This window comes from Eublepharis macularius, chromosome 1 (genome assembly GCF_028583425.1).
Source record: "Eublepharis macularius isolate TG4126 chromosome 1, MPM_Emac_v1.0, whole genome shotgun sequence".
NCBI classification, from domain to species: domain Eukaryota; kingdom Metazoa; phylum Chordata; class Lepidosauria; order Squamata; family Eublepharidae; genus Eublepharis; species Eublepharis macularius.
Genome location: NC_072790.1, coordinates 237450253 through 237473637, shown reverse-complemented (window position 1 = coordinate 237473637; position 23385 = coordinate 237450253). Strand labels below are relative to the sequence as shown.

Genomic DNA, 23385 nt, shown 5'->3' with positions numbered 1-23385 from the left:
ATAGAAGAGGAGAATACTGTAAGCCACTTCGGGTCCCCATTGGAGAGAAAGGAGGGGTATAAATACAGCAAATAAATATCATGGGGGTGTCTGTGGATTTTTTGGGGTGTTAAAAAGGGATTACTGGTTGAAAGCGTTGGGAACTACTACTGTGAACAATTAAGAAAGTGGGATTACACATGCAGAAGTCATTTCAGGTAGGTCCAGAGGAGTTCGCCGTGTTAGTCTGTAGTAGCAAAAATAGAAAAGAGTCCGGTAGCACCTTTAAGACTAACCAACTTTACCGTAGCATAAGTTTTCGAGAATCAGTTCTCGTTTTCAGATGCATCTGATGAAGAGAGCTGTGGTTCTCGAAAGCTTATGCTACAGTAAAGTTGGTTAGTCTTAAAGGTGCTACTGGGCTCTTTTCTATTTCAGGTAGGTAGCTGTGTTGGTCTGCAGCAGAACAGCAGGATTCGAATTCGGCAGAATCCAGCCAGATTCCCAGGGTATAAGCTTCTGGGAGTCAAAGCTCCCTTCTTCTGAACTGACAAAGGAAACTTTGACTCTCAGAAGCTCATACCCTGCCACTGGACTCCGGTCCTATATTAACAGAAGACCAAGATCTGAGTCCAGGAGCATTTTTAAAAACCAGCAAGATTTCCAGGGCTTAAGCTTTGGGGAGTAAAGCTCCCTGCTTGAGGTCTGATGAAGGGAGCTTTGACTTTCCAAAGCTTACACCCTGAAAGTCTTTGTTGGTCTTTTACAAAAAATCCAGACGCCCATACACCAAACGCAAGGCGATTCCTAGTCATTACAGTCCGCTAGGGAAACACAGAGAGGAGGAGAGGGCAGCCAAGGAGTTCAATGGAGCCTCCACTTTCAGGGGCAGTGTACCTCTGAACGCCTGCTGAGGGGGCGAGGCTGGTGCTGTGTGCCGCTTGGAGGGTCTCCCGGAGCCAGAAGGCGGCCAGGGTCTGTCCCAGCCCGGCTCCACAGGCTCGGGCGCGGCAGGGTTAGGGTTAAGCCGGGGTGTCTGTCCTGGGGGGGGGGGCATTCTCTAGCTCCTCCCTCCCGGCTGGGTGAGCTCAGCCCGGACGCCTGTTCTAGCCGCAGCTGGGCTGGGCTGGGAGAAACCAAAGCGAGCCCTGCGGCAGAGCCGGCAGAAGAGAGAGGAGGCAGGTGAGCGGTGGTGGGCATTGGCCAGGCATGGGCGGGGGGGGGGGCTGCCAATAGGGCTGGCTGGGGGGGGGGTCGGCGGAAGGGGCATCCCAGTCGGATCCCAGTAGCAGATCCTTTCCCAGTCTGCCCCCCCCAAAGCACCACCTCCACGTTCTCGCTTTCTAGGACCGGCCCCTCCCCGAAGCTGGTGCCACCTGCCTGGCCCTCCCTCCCTTCTGCAGCGCCGCAGAGGCCCCGCCCGTGTGGCATCCCGGCCTCTCCCGCCCCAGGCTGGAAGCAAGCCCCCCCCTCCAGCAATCTGGGTAGGGGAGGGCATCGGAGCTGGTCAGGTTGGCATCGCGACGGGGGGGGGGCACCAGCAGAAGGCATTCCTCTCTCTCTCCTCCCAGCGCAGAGCCAAGCGCCAAATATCATCCCGTTAGACACCCCCCCTCCCCACTTGTTGGCATCCAGGTGCCCGGCCACCCACCCGCCCCTCAGCCTTGGAGCCTGCCCTCTCCCCTGGCTCCTGCAGCGCTGGGCTGGCTGGCGCCAACACCCCCCCCCCCCCCCACATCTCCAGCCTCTGCAGTGCTTTGGCCATTCGCCTGCAGACAGGCTGGGCGGCGGAAGCTGCCAGGGAAGAAGGAAGGGGCTGCGTCCCCTTTCCTGCCTGCACACCAGCCTGGGGGAAGCAACAAGGTAGGTGGGTAAGGTGGGTGACCCCCCCCCCAATAGATGTGGTGCTTAAAGCATTAGACTTGCGAGACTTGAGTTCAAATCCCCATTTGGTCATGAAACATGCTGGCTCGCCTGTGGTTAGTTTGCTGGCTCTCCAAGCCGAGCAACCTCATAGGGTTGTTGTGACGTAAAGATGGGGCAGGTTAGGGTTGCATTTGTATTCTGCTTCGAGATCTCCCCGATCAGGAGGTGGGATGTAATAATAGTTCATAAAAAAAGAATTGAAGTGTGGAGTCTCTAGGAGAAACATACAGCAGTTATTCCACTAGTGATAGGAGCACTCGGTGCGATTCCAAAAGGACTAACTAAACAGCTAGGCAATATCGGCATAGACAGGACAACAACGGGCCAGTTGCACACAACCATACTACTTGGATCGTGCCACATGCTAAGGCGATTATTCCTCACTGGCTCCTAGATTCTTGGATAAAATCCAAGTCGATGAAGGTCCAAAAGTTCCAACCCAAATATCTGGTGGATTGTGGAAAAGAGAGATGATAATCATAATTAATAATAATACCTGGCAGAAACAATGTATTGTGAAATGTGTTGTTTACCGTAGTTATTGGTATTTACGTAACGCTTCTGAACGTTCAAAGCATGTTTGAACTCGAACTTTGCTTTTCTTACGTTGTCATCGTAACAACAGCCCTCCGAGGCAGGTCACCGTGCTTATCCTCCCATAATGCAAATGGGTTTCTGTACCTCCATCAGTGGTTACCTGGCAGAAGCAAAAGGCAGACTCCATCTGTAGTTCACACCGCTAGACGTTCTGTTCCACCAGGGTTCCCTTGGAAACCGTTTTCAATCCAGACTTAACTCTGGAACGTAGGAAGTAAAAACAACAAACAGCCCCTGAGCATGTGTAGAGAGCATTTTCTCTTAGCTCCAGGCAAGTGTGAAGAGGCTTCTTGCATCAGAGATTCCAGACTTAACTCTGAAACGTAGGAAGTAAAAAACAACAAACAGCCCCTGAGCATGTGCAGAGAACATTTTCTCTTAGCTCCAGGCAAGTGTGAAGAGGCCTCTTGCATCAGAGATTCAGTAGAGAGGCCTTCAATGTGTAGGAAGTGTTATTTCCAGATAGGTTTGCACCCCGTTGCCCTTCCTGCCCCTAGAAATAAACTTCAGGGATCATATCACAATATCATCTCCTTGTGTGAACAATACCTGTGTCAACCTTTCTAGGCTTGCTAATTTTTACCTAGGGTGAGCAAGAGGGGAAATTATGCTTCCTCGGATGGAGAAGAGTAGATCTCTCTCTCCCTTCCAATACCCCAGAATATTCACATGATAAGACCTTCTTCCTCATGCCAGGCCTTTAAGGGTTAAGCTAGGAAAGGATGGAGCAATCTATCAATTTTATGCCCCCCTCGGTCTGTTTTGATTAAACAAAATGTGTAGGCGGAAATTTTGTTTTTCTTCCTTGTTGTATAGCAAAATTTTAAGATTCCTTCTTCCTCCTCCTCGCTTTGCTACCCAAAGTGAATTATTGCAATGTAGCCCGCCCGAGTGATCCTTTTATTCCCCCCTTCTCTTGCCCACCCGAATATTCTCAGCCTTTGGTCTGAGTTTGGCAGCCTCGATGGGGAAAATGAGGCTTGATGTATTTATCGTGCCTTAGCGTAGGAAGGATTTCCCCATTTCCCAATAGGGAAAATTGGGGTGGGTGGGTGGGATGCTGTGTAATCCGCCTTGAGTCTCACTGAGAAGGCGGGCAATAAATAAAATCTTAACAAATTGTTTAGGAAGGAAAGCCCTTTTCTTTACTCCCATGCAATGTTGGATGTACCTGCCATCCCAGATACCTACAGAAAAAGATTTATATTTCTAAAAGCTTTTTTAAAAAAAACTGCTATGGCCTCCATGTCCTAGCATTGCTAGTTGGTCAGATTCTAGCCACAATTTTTCAGCTCTTGGGCCCCAAACCCATTTTGACTGACCCTAAAGAGGAGATACTCGGTGTGCAGACTATTTCCTCTTCCTATCAGCTGCCCGAGACATTCAGTGCTGGGTTTTGAGAGAAAGGGGTTCTAGATACATTTTAGAAATTAAAAAGGAGTCAGAGATGTGGACCTCAGCTTGACCTTGAGCAAACGGCTTGCTTTGTCCTTTTGTTCATCAGCTGAAGGGCTGCAGTCTGTTTGGCAACTAAGTCTTAAAAGAAAATTCTTGCATCTTCTGCATAAACAAGCCAGCCTGGTTCGTAAAGGTTTGTGGGTTGAGGAGGGGGATGTTAGAGTCAGAGAGCCAGGGATAAGGGTGGGGGGGTGGAAGGGAGGGGGCATCCCACGTGATGGCCCCGTTGTCATGAGAACTTCATTTCTCCGTCTGCATTATTGATGATCGGAGAAGAGACGGATGCCAAGCGCGTCCTTCCCGTCATCCGGTCTGCCGATGTGGACCTGGGCCTCTCAGGAGGGCTGGATTTATTTTTCTTTAATGGAGGAAAGGTTTGTTAATGGATATGAGGCAGGATAGCTAACCTCGGTGCTCAGGGCCAGAAAACCTCTCTGCCAGGAGGAAGGCTGATTGCGCCTTGCTTGGAGGCTTCGCAGAGGCACCAGCTGCCCACTGCTAGAAATAGGATACTGGGCTAGATAGCCCTTGGGCTGATGAAGACAGACAGAGCCAGTTTGGTGTAGTGGTTAAGAGCGGCAGGACTCTAATCTGGAGAGCAGGGTTTGATTCCCCACTCCTCTGCTTGGAGCCAGCTGGGTGACCATGGGTCAGTCACAGCTTCTTGGAGCTCTCTCAGCCCCACCCACCTCACAGGGTGATTGTTGTGGGGATAATGTAAACCACTCTCAGTGGGTGTTGTTGTCCTGAAGGGCTGCTGCTGCTGCTGCTGTTATAGCTGGTTGCCCAGGCACCCAGGATGTGTCAAAATGGCCGCCCTATGATCAAGCCTGGCCATCGAAGAAAACAAATGCACCAGCCGGTCTGAAAAGGTAATATCTAATAAGGCTTTTTAAAAGATCGATTAGACCTATTTAGTGGCTATGTTGTGTCCTGGATAGCCCAGGCAAGCCCGATCTTGTCAGATTTTGGAAGCTAAGCAAGGTTGCCCTTGGTTAGCAATTGGATGTGAGACCTCCAAGGAAGTCCAGGGTCACAAGCAGAGGCAGGCAATGCAGAGGGAGCCAGTTTGGTGTAGTAGTTAAGAGCGGCAGAACTAGGGTTGCCAGCCTCCAGGTAGTGGCTGGAGATCTCCCGGAATTACAAGTGGTCTCCAGGCCACAGAGATCAATTCGCCTGGAGAAAATGGCTACTTTGGGGGGTGTACTCTATGGAATTATGCCATGCCAAGGGTCCTTTCCCTCCCCAAACCCCACTTTCTCAAAGTTTCTCCAGGTTTCACTCCCCAGATCTCTAGGAATTTACCAACTTGAAGCTGGCAACCCTAGGCAGGACTCTAATCTGGAGAACCAGGTTTGTTTCCCCACTCCTCTGCTTAAAGCCAGATGGGTGACCTTGGGTCAACCACAGCTCTCTCAGGGCTCTCTCAGCCCCACCCACCTCACAGGGTGATTAATAACACACTTTGTAAACTGCTCTGAGTGGGCATTAAATTGTCCTGAAGGATGATATAGAAATCTAATAATAATGTTATTACAAACCACCTCTGCCTTGAAGACCCAGCAGGGGTCATCATAAGCCAGCTATGACTTGATGGTACATTCTACCAGCATCATTGGCTTTTAGCTGCATCTCTAGAGAGGCGGCATGTAAATTTTATCATACAATAAAAATAAAGAGCTAAATAGATGAGCAATAGGATATAATACAGTTTTCATTTTCCCCCTCAATTTTTCATAAATAAGAGGATGAGAAATTTATTTTTTACTTAAAAGAAAACTGAAAATTCAGGGAAGAGACCTGGAATTTTTCTGAAGGGAGAATCCCTTCCAGTAGCTGCAGCTCTGACTATAGGTTAAGCGAAAACATTTTTGACTTATCCCAAGTCTTACTTGGAAGGCTTTATGGCTGAGAGGGGATTTGAACCTGGGTTATTCTAATCTGCATCCAGATTTTTGTATGCATTTGACATGTCTTTTGGCAGCATAGCAGTTTGTGTCAGGGTGTTCTTTCAAACACCTGGGGTTTGTAGTTCAGATGAAGTGCTGAGAACACTGCCAGAGATCCCGTTCTAGAACTACATTTCCCAGGGTCCCTGGGGGAGGAAGGGAAATATAACTGTTAAAACCACCTGTCCTGCAAATACGGAGATGTGCTCTATGCATTTCATTCCACCACGCATAGGGTTCCTTAGCACAACACAACAAAAGAAGATCCCTGCCAGATCAGACCAGAGGTCCATCCATTTCCAGCAGTCAGCCAGGTGCCTCTGGAAAAGTCAAAAAAGGAGACATGAAGGCAACATCCCTCCCCTCTCACTTGCCTTTAAGATATACCTTTCAGGGGTAGACTGCCCCTGAACATGGAGGTTCTATTTGTCTGCCACCAACAGCCCTATTTTCCTCCATGAATTTGCCTTATCCTAATAATCTTCCTCTGCCTGGCTGCACCATTCCTGGCTGTCCTCACCTGCCTTGTACAGTGCAATGAAGCCTCTATTTAGTTCCCTTATGCCTCTGCTGGCATTTCTCCCTCTACTGCCCTGCAACTTAGAAGCTGGTTTTGCCATTCACAGGAAACTAAATCTTCTGACCGTCCCCGTGGATGAGATCAGGTCGGAGGTGACAGCGCGGGGCCCCCCACGTTCCTTTTCCTCTTGTGTTCTGGAGCCATGCAGTCGCCGAAGAAAGGTTTGATCTGCAACTTAAACCACGTCCACCTGCAGCACATCTCCTTGGGCCTCCACCTCTCTCGCCACCCAGAGCTCCAAGAAGACTCCAATACTTCGGCTCCGAGACAGCAGACGGATTGCCGAGAGTGCCGGGGCCACGGCGGTGGACCCCCCGAGCAGGTGGATGCCAATTCTAACAACCCGTTGACGCCATGCCGATGTTGCAGTTCTCACCCGCTCCGGTCAGACACCAAGCTGGGCCTTCAGATCCAGTCCATTTTGCCCAACCGCCCTGTTGCGAAGAACAAGGAAGAGGAGGACGACGAAGAGGAGGCAGGCTCCCCTTCCGATGCGGCCTCCTCCTCTGTAAGCAGCTGCTCGGATCTCAGCCTAGATGATACGCCTGTCTCGGTATACTGCAAGGAATTCCCCACTGAGGAGGCCCCGAGCCCTGATAGCCAGCCCAACATAGTCCCACTGGAGGACGCCCGCAGTGCCCTCTCCCTGGCTGGCTGTGATGACGGAGGTTCAAATCTCAACATCCGGCTTGGCGAGCATCCAGCATCCCGTGTCCGGGACAGTCCTGACAGCCTGTGCAGTAGCAGTTCCCTGGAGTCACCATCTGCTTCTCCCTGCACAGAAAGCCCCGTCGAATCACCCCCTAGTGTTGTCAGCAGTGTCCCCCCGATAGCACTGCCCCCCGTTCGTCCTAGCAGAGCACCCCCAGCCGTGCCAGCCCCCCATATCGGCACTCAGCTAGATTCTAACTGCAACGCCCTCTCTGCTCAGCCAGCCAAGTCTGAAAATCTCTCTGCTCTCCCCTCGGGACAGCTGGATGTCAACTTGAACCGGGCTGTTCCACCCAGGCCTGGTTACTGTACCAAGGTTCCTCCTCCAATTCCCCCCAGAACCAAGAGGGGCCTGTTAGGGTTGAAGCGATGTGAAGTCGGGAAGCCAGCAGCAGCGGTGGCCCCATCGACCCTATCGGAATCGCAGTTGAGCCACAGTGACCAGCCAGGTGAGAATGGCCGGAAGAACATCACCTCCTTCCATGAGTTAGCGCAAAAACGGAAGAAGATTACGGCCGTGCCACCCTTTCCACAGACGAGGAAGGACCAAAGCGACTGGCTGATAATATTTTCTCCTGACACCGAGCTTCCCCCCTGTAACGAATTCACTTGCGGCAGCGCCCCAAGCCAGGAGACAAGCGGCCCCCCGATCTCGCCAGAAAAAACAGCGAACCCTGGCAGCTGTGGTCAAAGAGAGGTGACCACGTTCAAAGAACTGCGTTACCGTAAGCAGAAGACCCAGCCGGCTGCAAAGGTTGATGCCCATCCATCTCAACACCTGGATTCAGCCAAGGGCATCTCTAATGGGAACGGTCCCCAGGAGACTGATTGGGAGCTACCACCAAACGGTCATTTCTGGGCGCTGAAGGAAACCCAGCCCCGGAGAAAAAAGTCTCGCCCAGGGCTGCAGCCCATTGTGGAACGTGGCTGTGAAGAAGGCGAGGAGGAAGGAATGGAGCAGAAGGCGCTCCGTAAAGATTTAGAAGATATGCCCCCATGGAGGGATATCCCGGGGAAGGCAGAGAGAGGAGATCGGTGCCATGCAGAGGGTAAGACATAGTTATGCCACTCGGACTTGGCCCGTGTTGGGTGGTGGACCTCGAAGTGGGCAGGAGAGTGGGTGGCAGAGCTATAGAGATGCGTCCCCCCCCCCATTATTGTTCTCTTCTGTGATTTTTGGCCCTAGTCAGGGCTTTTTTTCTGGGGAAAGAGGTGGTGGAACTCAGGGGGTTGCCCTCGGGGAAAATGGTCACATGGCTGGTGGCCCCGCCCCCTGATCTCCAGACAGAGGGGGGTTTAGATTGCCCTCCGCGCTGCAGCGCGGAGGGCAATCTCAACTCCCCTCTGTCTGGAGATCAGGGGGCGGGGCCACCAGCCATGTGACCATTTTCAAGAGGTTCCGGAACTCCGTTCCACCGCGTTCCGGCTGAAAAAAAGCCCTAGCACCATTCCCACTTAAACTTTCCTCCAAGGCCTGGCTGCTGGCATGTGGGCAATCCGAACAGGAGATTCAGCATGAATTAACAGGGACTCCTTCTCAAGCACTTCCCGGGGGATTGTGCTCCTATAGGCCAGATCGTTCTACCATCCCCTTCTTCCACTCTCTAATGGCATCCCTCGTTAGCTTCATCATTTTGCCTTATGGTTTAGCAGGGTTGCCAAGATCTGCATTGTCTTTGGCTTCTGTGCTTTTTAGCACAGGCTTTATCTGCAGGCCTTTGAAAGTGAACAGCATTTATTTCTCATGTGCTCATTTCTGCATGATCAATCTGGTGTTAAAAGCAGAAGAGCCAACCAGGCTGTTTCCCCCCTGTCTGGTAGGGGTCTCCTTTTCCTCCCCGCCCCCCAGTCCTTGATAGAATCATCCTCTTGGGAAGTCAGCTAAATTTGGTGAGAGTGACTGGATTGGGGATTGGGGAGGGGTCTTATCTATGGGTGAGGCTACCATGGAACTAAATGTTTGTCTGCCAAGGTTGGGGGTGGGGGAGCTGAGCCTCAGGTGGACACTGCCGGAAGCTGCCATAAAATGGCTGACTTTGTTACATGGAGGAGGAAGCTTTGGTGAAGACCACAAGCTTATCTGGGGAGACTGTTGAGGATGCGTAAGGCTGCCAACAACCTGGAGAAAAAATGTCCTTTTCCATCAACACAGACTTACTCAGATGTTATTTACCAGGGGACTGTTATTTACCTCTGTGCCACAAAAAAATGTTTAGCTACCCATTTCTACACATTATGCTTCTGTTAAAGGGGCAAGGCTCCACCCACGCACACCCTCCGTTGAAGGCTGAGGTATAGTGGGGTGTTATCTATTGCACCCCCAAGGACATCTGCCCTCTGGAGAGATTCAGAAACTTTTCAAACTTAAGGGCTGATTTATAAATCCAAATAAGGACTCTTAACCTACGTCTCAGTCCTTTTAGCCCTGGTATCCAAAAAAGATAAGGAATAACGATTTTCTGCTGCTCGAGATTTATGAATCAATGAGCTCCTAAGGGAATAAAAGGAAAAGAGTAAGAACTCTTGCCTGATTAGATCCATCTTAGGCCGTACAATCGATTAAATCTGCATGTATTTGCATAAGAATAAGCGGTAGTTCTGAAGAACGGTGTTCCTGTCTTGTTTTTGTCACAGCTGACACCGTCTGAGAAGAGGCATTCCTCTGTGTTAAAAAAAACAGGAATGCCTCCTTTAAACAAGGACGAGAAGAGGCATTCCTGCTGTGCAAGAGGAGGGGGAATGCCTCTTCTTAAAAAGGCACCTCCCACCCTTGGTTTTTGTCGGTGCTTGTATTGAAAATCTTGTTGAAAAATCTTTTGCCCAGTTAACCACTGCCTTAATTGTTTAAGACGCTTTTAAAATGATTGACCAATGCAATGTCGCTGCTCCATTCTGAATTAGGGATGCCCCAGGGACATTTGAGCGATCTCCCTGTGCCACTCCAATCCTGCTCCCAGCTGGTGTTCCTTGCATGTGCTCCTTTCCCACGCCTGTTGTTGCTGTTGTGTTGTCTGGGATGATGCCGAAGCTCCCTTGCTGAACCAGCAAATGTAAAGCTGGGATAACCCAACCATCATGTGGTGTCCTAGACACAATGTTGTCCTTACGGAATCTGGGTTCAAATCTCTACTCAGCCATGAAGTTGAATGGGTGGGCTAGTCTTCTTCTCTCATCTATGCTACCTTGTAGGGTTGTTGTGAAGATAAAATGGGGACAATACAAAATATACTTCCCAGCACTTTTCCCTGAAAAACAGGCGACATGCAGATGTCAAATACTTTGTCAAGAGCACCACTTTGTCCTTCTATTGAAATACTTACAGCTTGCCTGTTCCCAAAGCAGCTTTCCCAACTCAACAATAAAACAGAGTTGTCAGAACCAGGAAAACTATGAATTAAAGAACCAAGTTACCAGGATTCTTGGAAAGTCCTCTTAAAAATCCATAGCATCAAAATCAGTAAAAATTAATTAGAGAACCAGAAGGTCAGACCAGAACTGACACGTTGAAATTAAATCAAAAGAGCTTTCTGCTAAACATTAGGAAGAACTTCCTGACAGTGAGAGCGGCCACTCAGTGGAAGAGGCTTCCTCGGGAGGTGATGGGCTCTCCTTCTTTGGAGGTTTTTAAGCAGAGGCTAGATGGCCATCGGACAGCAAAGCTGATTCTGTGAACCTCATGAGAGGGAGGGCAGGAAGGGTTACATCAGTGCTTAGTTCTTGTGGCCCCTTCTTACATGCCCAGGGTCAGATAGCAATTTTCCCCAGGCCAGTTTGGCTAGGGATCCTGACGGTGTTTTGCCAGCTTCTGGGCATGGAGCAGGGGTCACTGGGTGTGTGCGTGAGAGGGGAGGTAGTTGTGAATTTCCTGCATTGTGCAGGGGGGTTGGACTAGATGTCTCTAGAGGGCCCTTCCAATCCCATGAGTCTATGATCCATAGCAATTAGGGTGAAAGACGGGAGGTGATCAAACATAGACGGACACAGATGCTGGCTCACCCAAAAGACTAGGAGAAAAGTTTTCACCTAGCGAGAAGAAAATTTGGCAGTGGGCAAACTGTTGGGGTGTGAGTGTTCCAGGGCAGAAAAGCCACCACCAAAAAGTCCCCGTGCCTAGGGGCTGTCCACCTCAACTCAGAAGGTGAAGGCGCACAGTTTAGCGCCTTGGTAGAAGATCTTGACTGGCAAACAGGCAAATATTGAAGAAAGTGTTCCTTTCCTTCCAGCTACAAGCTACTGTTAGCATGCATGCGCGCTCACACACTCTTCCGTGTCTTGATTTTTAAAAAAGCCAATCGGCCATCACAAATGCTGAATTTCTATTGGCATGTTTTTTGCCTGCCAATCAATCCTGTCCTCTTTGTGTCCTGCCTGTTCTTCCCTGTCCTTTCTAACCATCCAATAACCGTGATTCATGAAGCAAATTTTAAAAAATATTATAACTGTCCCCCATGTAGAGCTGAGTGACTGTGAGCAGCAAAATCTCCAGCTGGGAACATAGAATAGTTTTCTTTCTTTTTTAAAAAAAGATAGTTTCATGGAGCGATGGCTGCTTGCGGCATCGCTACTGATTAAAAAGTTGTTGCGGCTCACAAACATACAGAGGCTTCGTAACTCTGTGTGCCTGTTTCACGTACAGAAGGTCCCATAAGAATAAAGAACGTAAGAAGAGCCCTGCCGGATCAGAACAGTGGTTTCTTTACAGCGCAATCCTAAACAGAGTTACTCCGATCTAAGCCCATTGACTTCGATGGGCTTAGCCTAGAGTAACACTGCTTAGGATTGCACTGTTAGTCCAGCTTCCTGTCTCATTCAGGGGCCAACGAGTTACTCTGGAGGGCCAACAACAGGGCACAGAGGCCGAGGCCTTCCCCTGACGTTGCCTCCTTGCAGTGATATTCAAAGGTTAACTGCCTCTGCACATGGAGGTTCCCCTTAGTCACCTTGGCTAGCAACCACAAAGGGATCTTTCCTCCATGGGTCCCATCTAATCTCCTTTTAAAGCCATCTATGCTTAGGGTCAGGAGCCCCGTGGCGCAGAGTGGTAAGCGGCAGTACTGCAGCCCAAGCTCTGCTCACGACCTGAGTTCGATCCTGCCGGAAGCCGGGTTCAGGTAGCCGGCTCAAGGTTGACTCAGCCTTCCATCCTTCTGAGGTTGGTAAAATGAGTATTCAGTTTCCTGGGGGTAAAGCGTAGATGACTGGGGAAAGCAATGGCAAACCACCCCGTAAAAAGTCTACCAAGAAAACGTCGTGATTCGACGTCCTCCATGGGTCAGTAATGACTCGGTGCTTGCACCTACCTACCTTTTTATGCTTAGGGTCATCACTCCATCTCCTGGCAGTGAATCCCATAATTTCATTACTCGTTGAGTAAAGAGGTGCTTCTTTTCGTCTGGCTAAAATCTATTGCCAGCTTTAATCCCAACACCTGCAACTCGCGGGTCTCCGAAAAGACTTCCTTCTACGCGAGACCTCGGAGAACCACCATCAGTCAAGAGTAAACAACACTGAGCTAGACTGAATGGTCTAATTTGGTATAAGGCGACTTGGAGGCAGTCTACGACAGCGTCAGAGTCCCTAGGGTTGCCAACCTGCACATGAGACCTGGAGATCTCCCAGAATCACAACCGATCTCCAGATGGCAGCGACCGGCCCTTGTAAAGCTGCGGCAGCGTGCCTGCCGCTCGATGCGACGGCATGACTTGCAGAAGTGCAGTCATTGTGTCTGCCAGGAGTGCACATGTGCTTTGCAGGCACATGAAAACAGCTTCAGGTAAGTGCCAGGTTTGCTCCCCCTCCTGCTGGGAGCGTAAGGGGACCCGGCGTCGCTAGAAAACGGCAGCTTTGGAGATTGGAGTCTATGGCATTATACCCTACTGAGCTTTCTCCCCTCTCCACACCCTGCCCTCTCTAGGCCCCACCTCCCAAATCTCCAGGAATTTCCCAATTTCCAAAGCTGGCAACTCTAAAAGCACCGGATTTGTTTCTGGCATTCCTTAAAATACTCAAACCCATCCATTCACCCTGGCTCAAGGTGCAATTCCCATTCAAGGATCCCAAAGATGTATCTATCTTAGAGAACAGGTGCAAGACGAATTCTGTCTTTTTTTGCCAGCCCTCGACACACACCTTGGCTCACGCAACCTGGAAAACGGGGGCTGCTCTGATTGGTTCACTTGGTTGCCACTCAGAGTTTGGAAAAGTTCTCCCCTCCTGCACTCTTCCTTCCCACCATGTGGTTTGTACAAGGAAGCAGGAAGAGGGCGGCCGGTTTCTCTTTTGCCCGGCTGTGCCCCCCCCCCCGCCTTACTTATTTTCTGCAAGGAAACTGGACCTGTATGCACCACCTCTCCTTTAATCGCCTTCTGGGGAGGAGGGGGCAGCTGCTTGTGGGGCTCCAGGCAGCTGTCATTCCCTGCATAGGAACCAGATACGTGTTTTAGGTCACAGAACTTCAGCCACCGGTAAGAGCAACGATTAGGGATTTCTTACCCTCTTGAAACTCTGGGGGGATTTTTAGATAAGCCTCAATCTGACCTGAGTTCCCCTGATGGGACATCTAATCCTCAAGGGAGATCTAGTTCAGTAAAAGCCATTTCTAGCGATTGGGGGCTTTTTACATTAATAAGGCCCGCCGCCCAAAGAGACCAGGGAGTTTAACCAAATAGGGAGAGCTCGTGCAACCGCAGTCAAGGACAGTTCCAGATTTGGGGGGACATTTGAAAAAATAAGTTACTGTCTAGTGGGTCCCCCCTCCAGCTGTGGCCCTGATTCACTTACAAAGGGAGAGAAAGCAAATCATAGAATCATTGGGTTGGAAGGAACCCCCAGGGTCATCTAGTCCAACCCCCTGCACAATGCAGGAAATTCACGACTACCTCCCCACCTACACACCCCCAGTGTCCCCTGCCCAGAAGATGGCAAAATGGTGCCAGCCTCGGCATTGCTACCTTTGACTCACCTGTCCAGGTGAATAAACAACTGCCAACCACTAGTAATAATAACAATAACAATAACATTTGATTTATATACCACCCTTCAGGATGACTTAACACCCACTCAGAGCAGTTTACAAAATATGCTGTTATTATTCCCACAACAACAATCACCCTGTGAGGTGGGTGGGGCTGAGAGAGCCCTGAGAGAGCTGTGACTGGCCCAAGGTCACCCAGCTGGCTTCAAGTGGAGGACTGGGGAATCAAACCCGGTTCTCCAGATTAGAGTCCTGCTGCTCTTAACCACTACACCAAACTGGCTCTAGGAATAGCAGCTGCCCACAAATACGCTTTCTAACTACTTGGCACAGGTATGAGTGCCAGGGAGGGGGTAGGCAGAGGCTCCGGGGGCCAATGTGTTTTGTAAATGTGGAGTATGAATTAGCGACGGCCCCTCTTAATCAGATAAGGAGATACCGGCACTCCTACCTTGAAGAGCTGGGCAGGAGAGGGAATGTCACCCACCTGTGAGAAGCTGCACCCATCAAAATTCTCCCTTCTATGCCGGTCTTAGAGGCTGCCACCCCCTTTCCTGGTTGGCTCCCCTATTGTCAAAGTAGGTCTCTCCTCCTCTCTGATCACAAGCTCTGGGCTTATTTTGAATCCGGGACTCTCCCTTTGAGCCCAAACGCTTGATCCCTGGGATGCTGAGAGAGACAATAAAATGGGAGGGACTCTGAGCATGTGCAGAACGGGCCACAAGGCCATTCTCTTAAAATCAGAATGCAGTATTTCCTTTCCCATGGCGGCTTCACACTGAAGGCTGGGCCACAATTTGGGGTATATCCAATTCATGGTCTGTGTGTTTTTTTGTTTTTATTGTCTGCTGTGAATTAACATTCTCTTTTCATATTCTTTCCTTCCCCTCTCCATCCCGGTCCAAATTCCTGCCTCCTTCTGGCTCCCCCCTTCCCTCCCACATCCTATCCATCTATTGGTCTGGCTTAATGTCCTGCCTCATTTTGCACCTTCCCCTCTGTGATGCCCTCCCCCCCCCCCCGCCATTCTCATATCTCCGTCTGCCCCTCTTGGCCCCCGGACTCCTTGCTCTGGCCTGCCTGCCCCCTTCCCCTTCCTGCCTGCAGCTGGTGCTTTCCCCGCTTGCTCCTCTCGGCCCCAGAATCTGCCTTTCCATCCACTCCTGTTCCGTTTCTCAGTGGTAGACGGCAAGTCAGCCGAGTCCTTGCACCCGTCCCTCTGCCCCAGCTTGGAGAGCGTGGAGCTGACCTCCCCGAGCCCTTTGGGGTCGCCCTTCTGCCCCCGGCTGAAGACCTTGTCCTGCGAGGAAGTCTGCCTGCTGGCCAGCAAGCAGGGCCAGGTTCTCGGCACGCTGTCCCCCGAGGAGCTGCTCCCTATCCGCCTCTCCCCCATCGGGGCCTATTCTCCACCTGCCAGGAGTGTTTTACCTTTCCTGGAGAGCCCTGATCTGGCTGTGCTGTTCTCCCCGCTCTTTCCCCGCAGCAGAACATTCCCCGCCTTAGCTTTCCCGACCCGCCAGGTCCCCAAGCTGCCATTTGGAGCCCATTGCTCCCTCGACAGCCAGGCTGGAGCGGGCCCAGGGAGAGTGTCCCGGAACAGTATGGGAACAAGGAATCCGGGACATCCTGAACAACGTAAGCTGCCCGTTCCCAAATCCTCTCCTTTATCCCATTCCCCTTTCTCTGTCATTCCCATAAGGAGCAAATAGGTTAAATAACAAAAGGTTCCCTTGAGAATCGGCTGCAAGGGAGGCTTCCTGTTGTGTCTCTGCATGCCAGACTCACTCTCATTCCCAGTCAGGAAGGGTTATTCTGTCTATCTCTGCATACAGTTTGGTTGGGCAATTCAGTTGCTCTTACTATAGATGTACAATAGAGAAGGCTGCCCACTTTATCTCTGCATGAGTTACTGGCTAACTTCCAGTCAACCTCTTCTGAAGGTAATTATGACCCAAGTTTGTATATGAGATGGCCAGAGCATTTAATCATACAGAGGCATGACAGTCACGGGTTTTGTTTCTTTTTAGTCAAGCTCATCTGGGTTTACTGCCTGCCCCTCATCTATTGGAGCATTCATCACTTCTGCTATGGAGATGTAGCAAAATAAACCTGCCCGTGGAAGAAGGCTGTCTGTTGTATCTCTGCATGAGTATCTGCTCTGGCCTCCTTCTGTCCAGAAGGCACATCCAAAACAGTTACTCTCCCATAAGCACAGGAAGTGGGGAATACGCTTACACATTTTAAAAGTAAAGCTTTTGAAGCATAGGAGTATAATGTGTAGACACAGAATGGGTATTGAAGACCTACTGACTGGAAAATGTCCTCAGCCTATGTGCTCTTTTCCTTGGATTTCAGCTGGCCAGTACTCCAGTTTTCAGATCTTTCGTTCACAATCGTAAGAGTTAGAAACTTGGGTGGGTCCCCCCCGCTAAATTATAAGAAAGATTTTCAGAACATCGGAAAGTAAGCGGATGAGGAAGGCTAGAAGCTTTGGAGTTTGCTTTGAAGAAGGAATTATTTTCAGAATATGGAATCCTGAGTCAAAGAGATCAGATGGGGAAACGGAACAAGAGAAACATGGCAATTGGGGTGCCCTGTCCAGGACAAGAGAGTCATATTGAATATCTGCAGGGTGCAGCACCAGTCTGTCCCAGATTCCGGCAGTGCCTTTAGTTGTATGCACAAAGCTGCCTTATACTGAATCAGACCATCAGTCCATCAAGGTCAGTACACAAGACGCCTTGGCACATGTTCCTCAAGTGCAGGGGGACGCAATGTTAGCCAGGAAACGTAGTTTAAAAAGACAGAGCTGACGGAGATTGCTCCTCAGAAGGTTTGTTAATTTCATCTTCGCCTCCCCAAAGGCTCTGTCAATTTCACCTCTCCTGTCTAAAACTGTGTGGGATGGCAACCAGAGGGCAGGGAGGAATGGAAATGGGCTGGAGTTGCCTTCCAGAGAGGTTATAATAGGCTGAAGTTTCTCTTCTGGCATTTCACAGCCCCTTCCCACAGCTCCACTGTATAGCAAAGCCTTTGGTCTGCCACCAGCTCTGTCTTTTTAAACTACCCTTCCCAGCTTCCATTGCATCTCCCGAGACGTGTTCTTCACGTGTAGAGAGACGACTGGCAGCAGATCTCCAGGGTCTCAAAGGTCTTTCGCATCACCTACTGCCTGGTCCTTCTAAGCTGGAGATGCTGGGAGTTGAAACTCCTGCATGCAAAGCAGAGGCTGTTCCGCTGAGCCACAATCCCTAAATTACGCTTATAGGTTGATGTGCCAAACAGCCAGGCACTAAAAATACATTAAAGAAGAAACTCGGCCGAAGAGCATGATCCCCCCTTGACGTAATGAAGCTCCCTGTTCATAGAAAGCTAGAATGTCAAGGAGAAACTTAGGTGGAACCGGTATGCTGTTTTTCTGTACGAAGGGAGTCTCCCATGTCTTGTTGGCCTCATTCTGCAGTTGGAAGCAATATAAATCCAGGATCAGCTTTCCATTTGGTCCTGCTGATGGAGAGATTGGACCCTAAAATGGCCGTGCAAAAAAAAACGGCATTTTTGACCTCCTGGGGAATTCTACAGCTGCCCGGTTTTCTTGATTTTGTTCAGTCCACTATGGCCATGTAGGTCAGCAGCTACCAGTCTGGGGGTAGGGTTGCCAACTCTGGATTGGGAAATTCCTGGAGATTTGGGGGTGGAGCATGGGAGGGAGGGGTTTGGGAAGGGCAGGGACCTCAGTGGGGTATAATTCCATAGAGTTCATCCTCTCGATCAGCCATTTTTTTTCCAGGAAGACTGATCTCTGTTGTCTGGAGATCAGTTATGATTCTGAGACATCTCCAGGCCGGACTTGGAGGTTGACAGCTTTACTAGGAGTGCATGGCCAGACCCCTGAAGGTGGGTTGTGAATTTTCAAGATAGGACAGGATCTTGTAGCATCTGGAGCCTTTCTTGTAAGGATAATGCAGAGCAGAGGAGAACTACGTGCGCCAACCTGCGCTACCTGGAAGAAGGGCGGGATAAAACTGTGAAAGAGAGAAGGCCCTTCACTCGATCTCATTGGATGTGTGTGTGTGTGTAAGCAGGCTTGGCAAATTTTTAATCATCTTGTGTTTCTTTGCCTTCCCTTGGGGTGGAGCTTTTCAAAGCAGAGAGAGAAGCATTGTCAGCTGTTACCATCTGCAGACCAAGCTGCTTTCAAAGGCACAAGAACAGGCCTGGCTTTTTAAAATGATCAGTTGGTAACCCTGGGTACCAGTTTCAACCTCCCTCCCCTCCTGGCCCACAACAATCTAAACTTGATATGGGAAGCATAAGAGGGGAAGTCGCTTTATTCTAACGACAGTTCTTTGTGGGTGTGCTTTTCAGGAGAGGTTCAGAGCCAAGCTACAAGTGATGAATGACACTTGCCTGGCAAGTGAACAGACTCCCGTGTGTACCTCCCTGTTCACTTGCCGTTCACTTGCTGGAGCGCAAGTGAACGGCAAGTGAACAGGGAGGAATACACGGGAGTCTGTTCACTTGCCAGGCAAGTGTCATTCATCACTTATAGCTTGGCTCTCAGAGAGATTGCCAGTCCCACAGATCCTCTCACACAAATGTTGCAGGAGGGTGTACTCTACAGCTGTATGTGAGAATTCAGGCATGTTCTAATGCATGTAATAAATTACTAGCGTGAGGTTGGATTTGCAGCTGGAGGAGTTAATGAGCTTCCCAAACTTTTGAGAGAAGCATTAGAAGGGGGCGGGGGGAGCTGCTCTTAATCCTAGTCCACAGAGGCAGAATCTTGAGTGCTTCTGAAGGAAGATGTTGAGATACAGCGGGGAACAATCGCACCTGAAGGATAGGGTTGCCAACTCTGGGTTGGGAAATTCTTGGAGATTTGGGGGTGGAGCTTGGGGACAGAGAAGTTTGGAAAGGGGAAGTATAATGCCATAGAGTTGCCCCTCCAAAGCAGCCGTTTTCTCCAGGGGAACTGATCTCTATCATCTGGAAATTAGATGAAAAGAGCAAGAGTCCAGTAGCACCAATAAAACGAACAAGATCTGTGGTAGTCACAGCTCACTTCTTCGGGTACAGCTAGAACGTGAGTCCACCGGTCCTTATATCTTGGAGAGCGGAGTGATTACAGATGCTGAATGACAAAACCCGGTGAATGACAATAGCAGGCATGATTGGATTAGGTGGGATATGCAGAGGGGTAGTGGGTGTGGAGAAATCAGCATTGGCAGGAAGCCTAAGTCTCGATTCAGTCCAGGTGGATGCTTTGTCTTCAGCTTTGTTATCAGTTGCAATTTAGCCGTCTCCGAAATCAGTTGCAATTCCAGGAAGTCTCCAGGCCCCAGCTCAAGATTCGCGATACTATTGCAAGGGATGGTGAAAGACTGGCCTGGGGTTGCCAACCTCCCAGTGGTGGCTGGAGACCTCCCTGAATTCCAACTCATCTCCGGGCTACAGAGATCTGTGGCCCTAGAGAAAATGGCACCTTTGGAGGGTAGATTCTGTGGCATCATATCCCTGCTCAGCTCCCTCCTCAAACTTCCCCAAAGCTCTACATGTCAATCCCCAGGAATTTCCCAACTTCCCTGGAGTTGGCAACCCTAGCTCTGGCCCCAGAGGAAAAGGTGTAAGCAGCCTGCTTCCGTGTCCCCTGTGATCTTAGTTCAGCTGCAGAGATCGCCTCTGGATCAGTCTTAAGAACAGAAGAAGCGTCCTACTGAATCAGCCTAATTGTCCATCTAGACCAGCATCCACAGTGGCCTACCAGGTGCCCAGGATGGTATGGAGACCAAAGCCTCCCCTCCATCATTGCCCCCCTCCAGTGGTAATCCGAGGTAGACTGCTGCAGCATGTGGAGGTTCTATTTAGCTAAGTCGATGTGTCGGCATTAATAGAACTCTCTTCCGCTTCTCTGTTAAGTTTGGACAGCAGCGGGTCAAAGAGGAACAGGTTCTAATAACAACAACATTCGATGTCTATACCACCCTTCAGGATAACTTAACACCCACTCAGAGCAGTTTACAAAGAATGTTATTATTATCCCTACAACATTCACTGGAGAGTCCCTGTCAGTCTGAGTAGGCAGTCTGAGCTTGATGGACTGAGGATCGGATTCAGTACAAAACAGCTTCCTCTGTTCTTGGGGGACGGGAGCATCTGACGAAAAGAGCTGAGCTTCTCGAAAGCTTATGCTACAATAAAGTGGGTTAGTCTTAAAGGTGCTACTGGACTTTTTACTATTTTGCAACTACAGACTAACACGGCTAAGTCCTCTAGATAATAAGGAGAGAAATTAGGTGAGATTGAGTGAAAAACCTGGCTGGATCCATCCGAGAGTATCGAAGTGTGTACGGGAAGCAAGCCATCCTTCTGTCCTACCATGTTAACCCCAATTCTCCCCCCCCCCGCCATTTTTTCTTCAGTGAGACATTCTCAGTCCTTTGGTGGGGTCCCAAGCACAGGCCGTACTTGGGGTGCAGCTGCGGACCGAGTCTCCGTGCAGCTGAGAGAACAAAAGAAAGGTAAGCAGCTGGGCGGAATGAAATAGTTTTCCTATCTTCCATCCTGCATCTTTCTTCAAATCCTCTAGGATCCAAGCTTTCTGTTGGATCCATAAATCAATTGCCTTAATTTCTTAATTAATTCTTAATGTCTTAATTAGCTGAAAATTAAGAAAAACTAAGAAAAATTTTAGTAAATAAACCTATTTAGGTTACTTTAAATAAGTAACCTAAAATATAGAATTTAAAATGTTGAGTATCGTATTGAATACAAAATGCTGAATATAATATATCTTAATATAAATAACTACGGGGGTGGAGAGTAGAAATATCTTGTAGCTTTAATTTTCTGTTATATACTGTTGTTGATCTTTTTATTTATTTATGTCATTTATAGTTTGCCTTTCTCACTGAGACTCAAGGCAGATTACACAGTGTGAGATTAGTGCAGTCAATATTAAGGACATTTTGTGCACTGTTTAAAATATATATATATCTCTTTAAAAAATCAATCAATTGCCTGGTGCTCTATCACTGCTGCTCTATTGTGCTAATTGTGTGGTGTCCAAACCAGGGCTCATTTCGAGGAGGAATGCGTAGGAATGCAGTTCCGGTAGTTCCCCAAAGAGGTCACGTCAGGTGGTCCTGCCCACCTGAATCTCGGCCATTTTGGGCCCATTTCGTCCTGTATCGGGCCTCTGACGGGTGGTAGATCACTCTCCCACTCAGCAGCGGGACCATTTTGGGCCCCTTTTCAGCCGTTTTCAGCCCCTTTTTGCCATTTTGGGCCCAATTCCAGCCCTGAATAGCCAGGATTGGGTCCAAAACAGCCAGGATAGGTGATGTCAGGGGGTGTGGCACACGCAAATCAGTTATGCTAATGACACATTTCCGGTGATGTCAAGGGGTGTGGCATATGCTAATGAGTTATGCTAATAAGTTCCTCCAGCTCTTTTTCTACAAAATGACCCCTGGTCCAAACTATGCGTGAATGTAGCCTTAGAGGATGAGAAAGTAGATCCTGAGAAAGTAGATGCTGAGGGGGCATTTGGTGTTTAATTTGCAACATGCATTTCCCAGCAACAAATACAAAATAAGCCCCCTGCCCAGAGGAGCTTACAATCGAAAACACATCAGGAGGGCTAAGCACTCTTGGATGAAGTGCCTGGTTCTTTCCCTCTTATTCTTTGTGCCTCTGCCCAAGAGATGTCACACAACTGACTCCAAACTAAGGAAGGGGCAGGACGTGCCCAAGGGAGGTGAGGGAGGCACTCTGAGCCCTGCCCGTGCCTGGGATACCTTCTGCCATTCCCATCCAAGCCGAGCCTGTTGCCATGGCGACTGCAGGTTCTCCTTGAACCTTTATTCTTTGGAAAAGGCACAGAACTGGTTTCTATGGCAACATCTTTGTGTTCCAGGAACTCCAAAAGAAGCCAGACTGCTTGCAGCAGGCACCTTCTCCCTCCAGCCTCTCCTGCCTGGGGATTATCAGATCGCTGTTATCCATCCACCCATCTCAGACAGACCAGTGAAAGTACAAAAGAGCAAGAGTCCAATAGCACCGATAAGACTGACAAAATTTGTGGTAGGGTGTGAGCTTTCATGAGTCACAGCTCTCTTCTTCGGATACAGCTAGAATGTGAGTCCATCTGTCCTTAGATGGACAGTGAAACAGACCAGTGAAAGCCAGCTTGGCAGAGGCTTTTGGGCGTTGGAGTAGGGATCTGGGAGACCCGGGTTCAAATCCCCCCTCTGCCATGAAGCTTTCTGGGGACCTTGGGCCAGTCAATCTCTTTCTTTGCCTAACCTCCTTTGCAGATAGTTAATCGATACATTAACAGCAGGCGTAATACCAAATATCAGCCAAGGGGGGCGGGAATAGCCAGGGCAAATGTTACCCCTCCCTGATCCTGTTTAGAAGCTGGTGATGGTCTCCCCCATGTGGCTGCCATAAATAGAAATTTTAAGAGATGAGAGATCCCTGGGTGGATTTTCATTATATTTTATCTAGGGTGACCTTCGGGGTGGGTTTCCTCACTATTTAGAAAGCTTTGGGCTGAGCTCTTAAGTTCTCATTCCCTAGCAAAACAAAAAATAGCAAAAATAATAGCATTCCCTAGCAAAATAAAAATAAACAAAAAGTAAATCTCAAGAGTGAAGACAAGACAGGTGTTCTAAAGTGATGTGGAAGTTATTCTGATACATTTGCTGTCTTCGGGGGCATTTGTTTTCAGGACAGATAATGGGTTTCCCAGCCACTTCATCCAACACCTCAAGCGCTGTACCTGGATCAAATGCATATTCTTCACCTGTTTGCGGTTTGCTTTCATTTCCCTCCTTTCTGTTCTCCTTCTCTCTCCCGCCTCAATGCTCAGATTGCAAGCGCCTTTGGGCCGGGGACTTGCTTCTGCCCAGTGTTGTAGACGCCCATACATACAGATGGGTAAGCCACCAGGCTGTGAAAGGCATTATCGGGGATCTGACAGACAACCCCAGCTAAGAATCCTTTGTCTTGTTTTTGCTTCTTTGTAGCCCTTCTTGTGGCAGTGAGTGCCTCGGTGGACAGGATCGTGGCCCATTTCAGCACTGCCAGAAACCTCGTCCAGAAGGTAATTTCCGAATACCAGCCTCCAGTGAGAGCCTGGAGATCTCCTGGAATGACAGCTCATCTCCAGACTCCAGAGATCGCTTCCCCTGGAGAAAAGAGTATAG

At 49.4% G+C, this 23385-nt stretch overlaps 1 protein-coding gene across 3 annotated transcripts in view; it reads left to right on the top strand.

Annotated features, from left to right (window-relative positions):
* Positions 1-1084: 1084 nt before the first annotated feature.
* RUSC1 (RUN and SH3 domain containing 1) overlaps positions 1085-23385 on the top strand; it is a 34384-nt gene continuing 12083 nt past the window's right edge. For 2 of the 3 annotated variants that reach the window (XM_054994148.1, XM_054994140.1), the window contains exons 1-5: positions 1085-1161; positions 6536-8249; positions 15281-15808; positions 20596-20694; positions 23206-23282. In XM_054994148.1, coding sequence (XP_054850123.1) covers positions 6632-8249; positions 15281-15808; positions 20596-20694; positions 23206-23282 — 2322 coding nt within the window. In that variant the 5' untranslated portion in view covers positions 1085-1161; positions 6536-6631. The remainder of the gene's footprint in view (positions 1162-6535; positions 8250-15280; positions 15809-20595; positions 20695-23205; positions 23283-23385) is intronic. The other variant, XM_054994155.1, reaches the window with a different exon arrangement.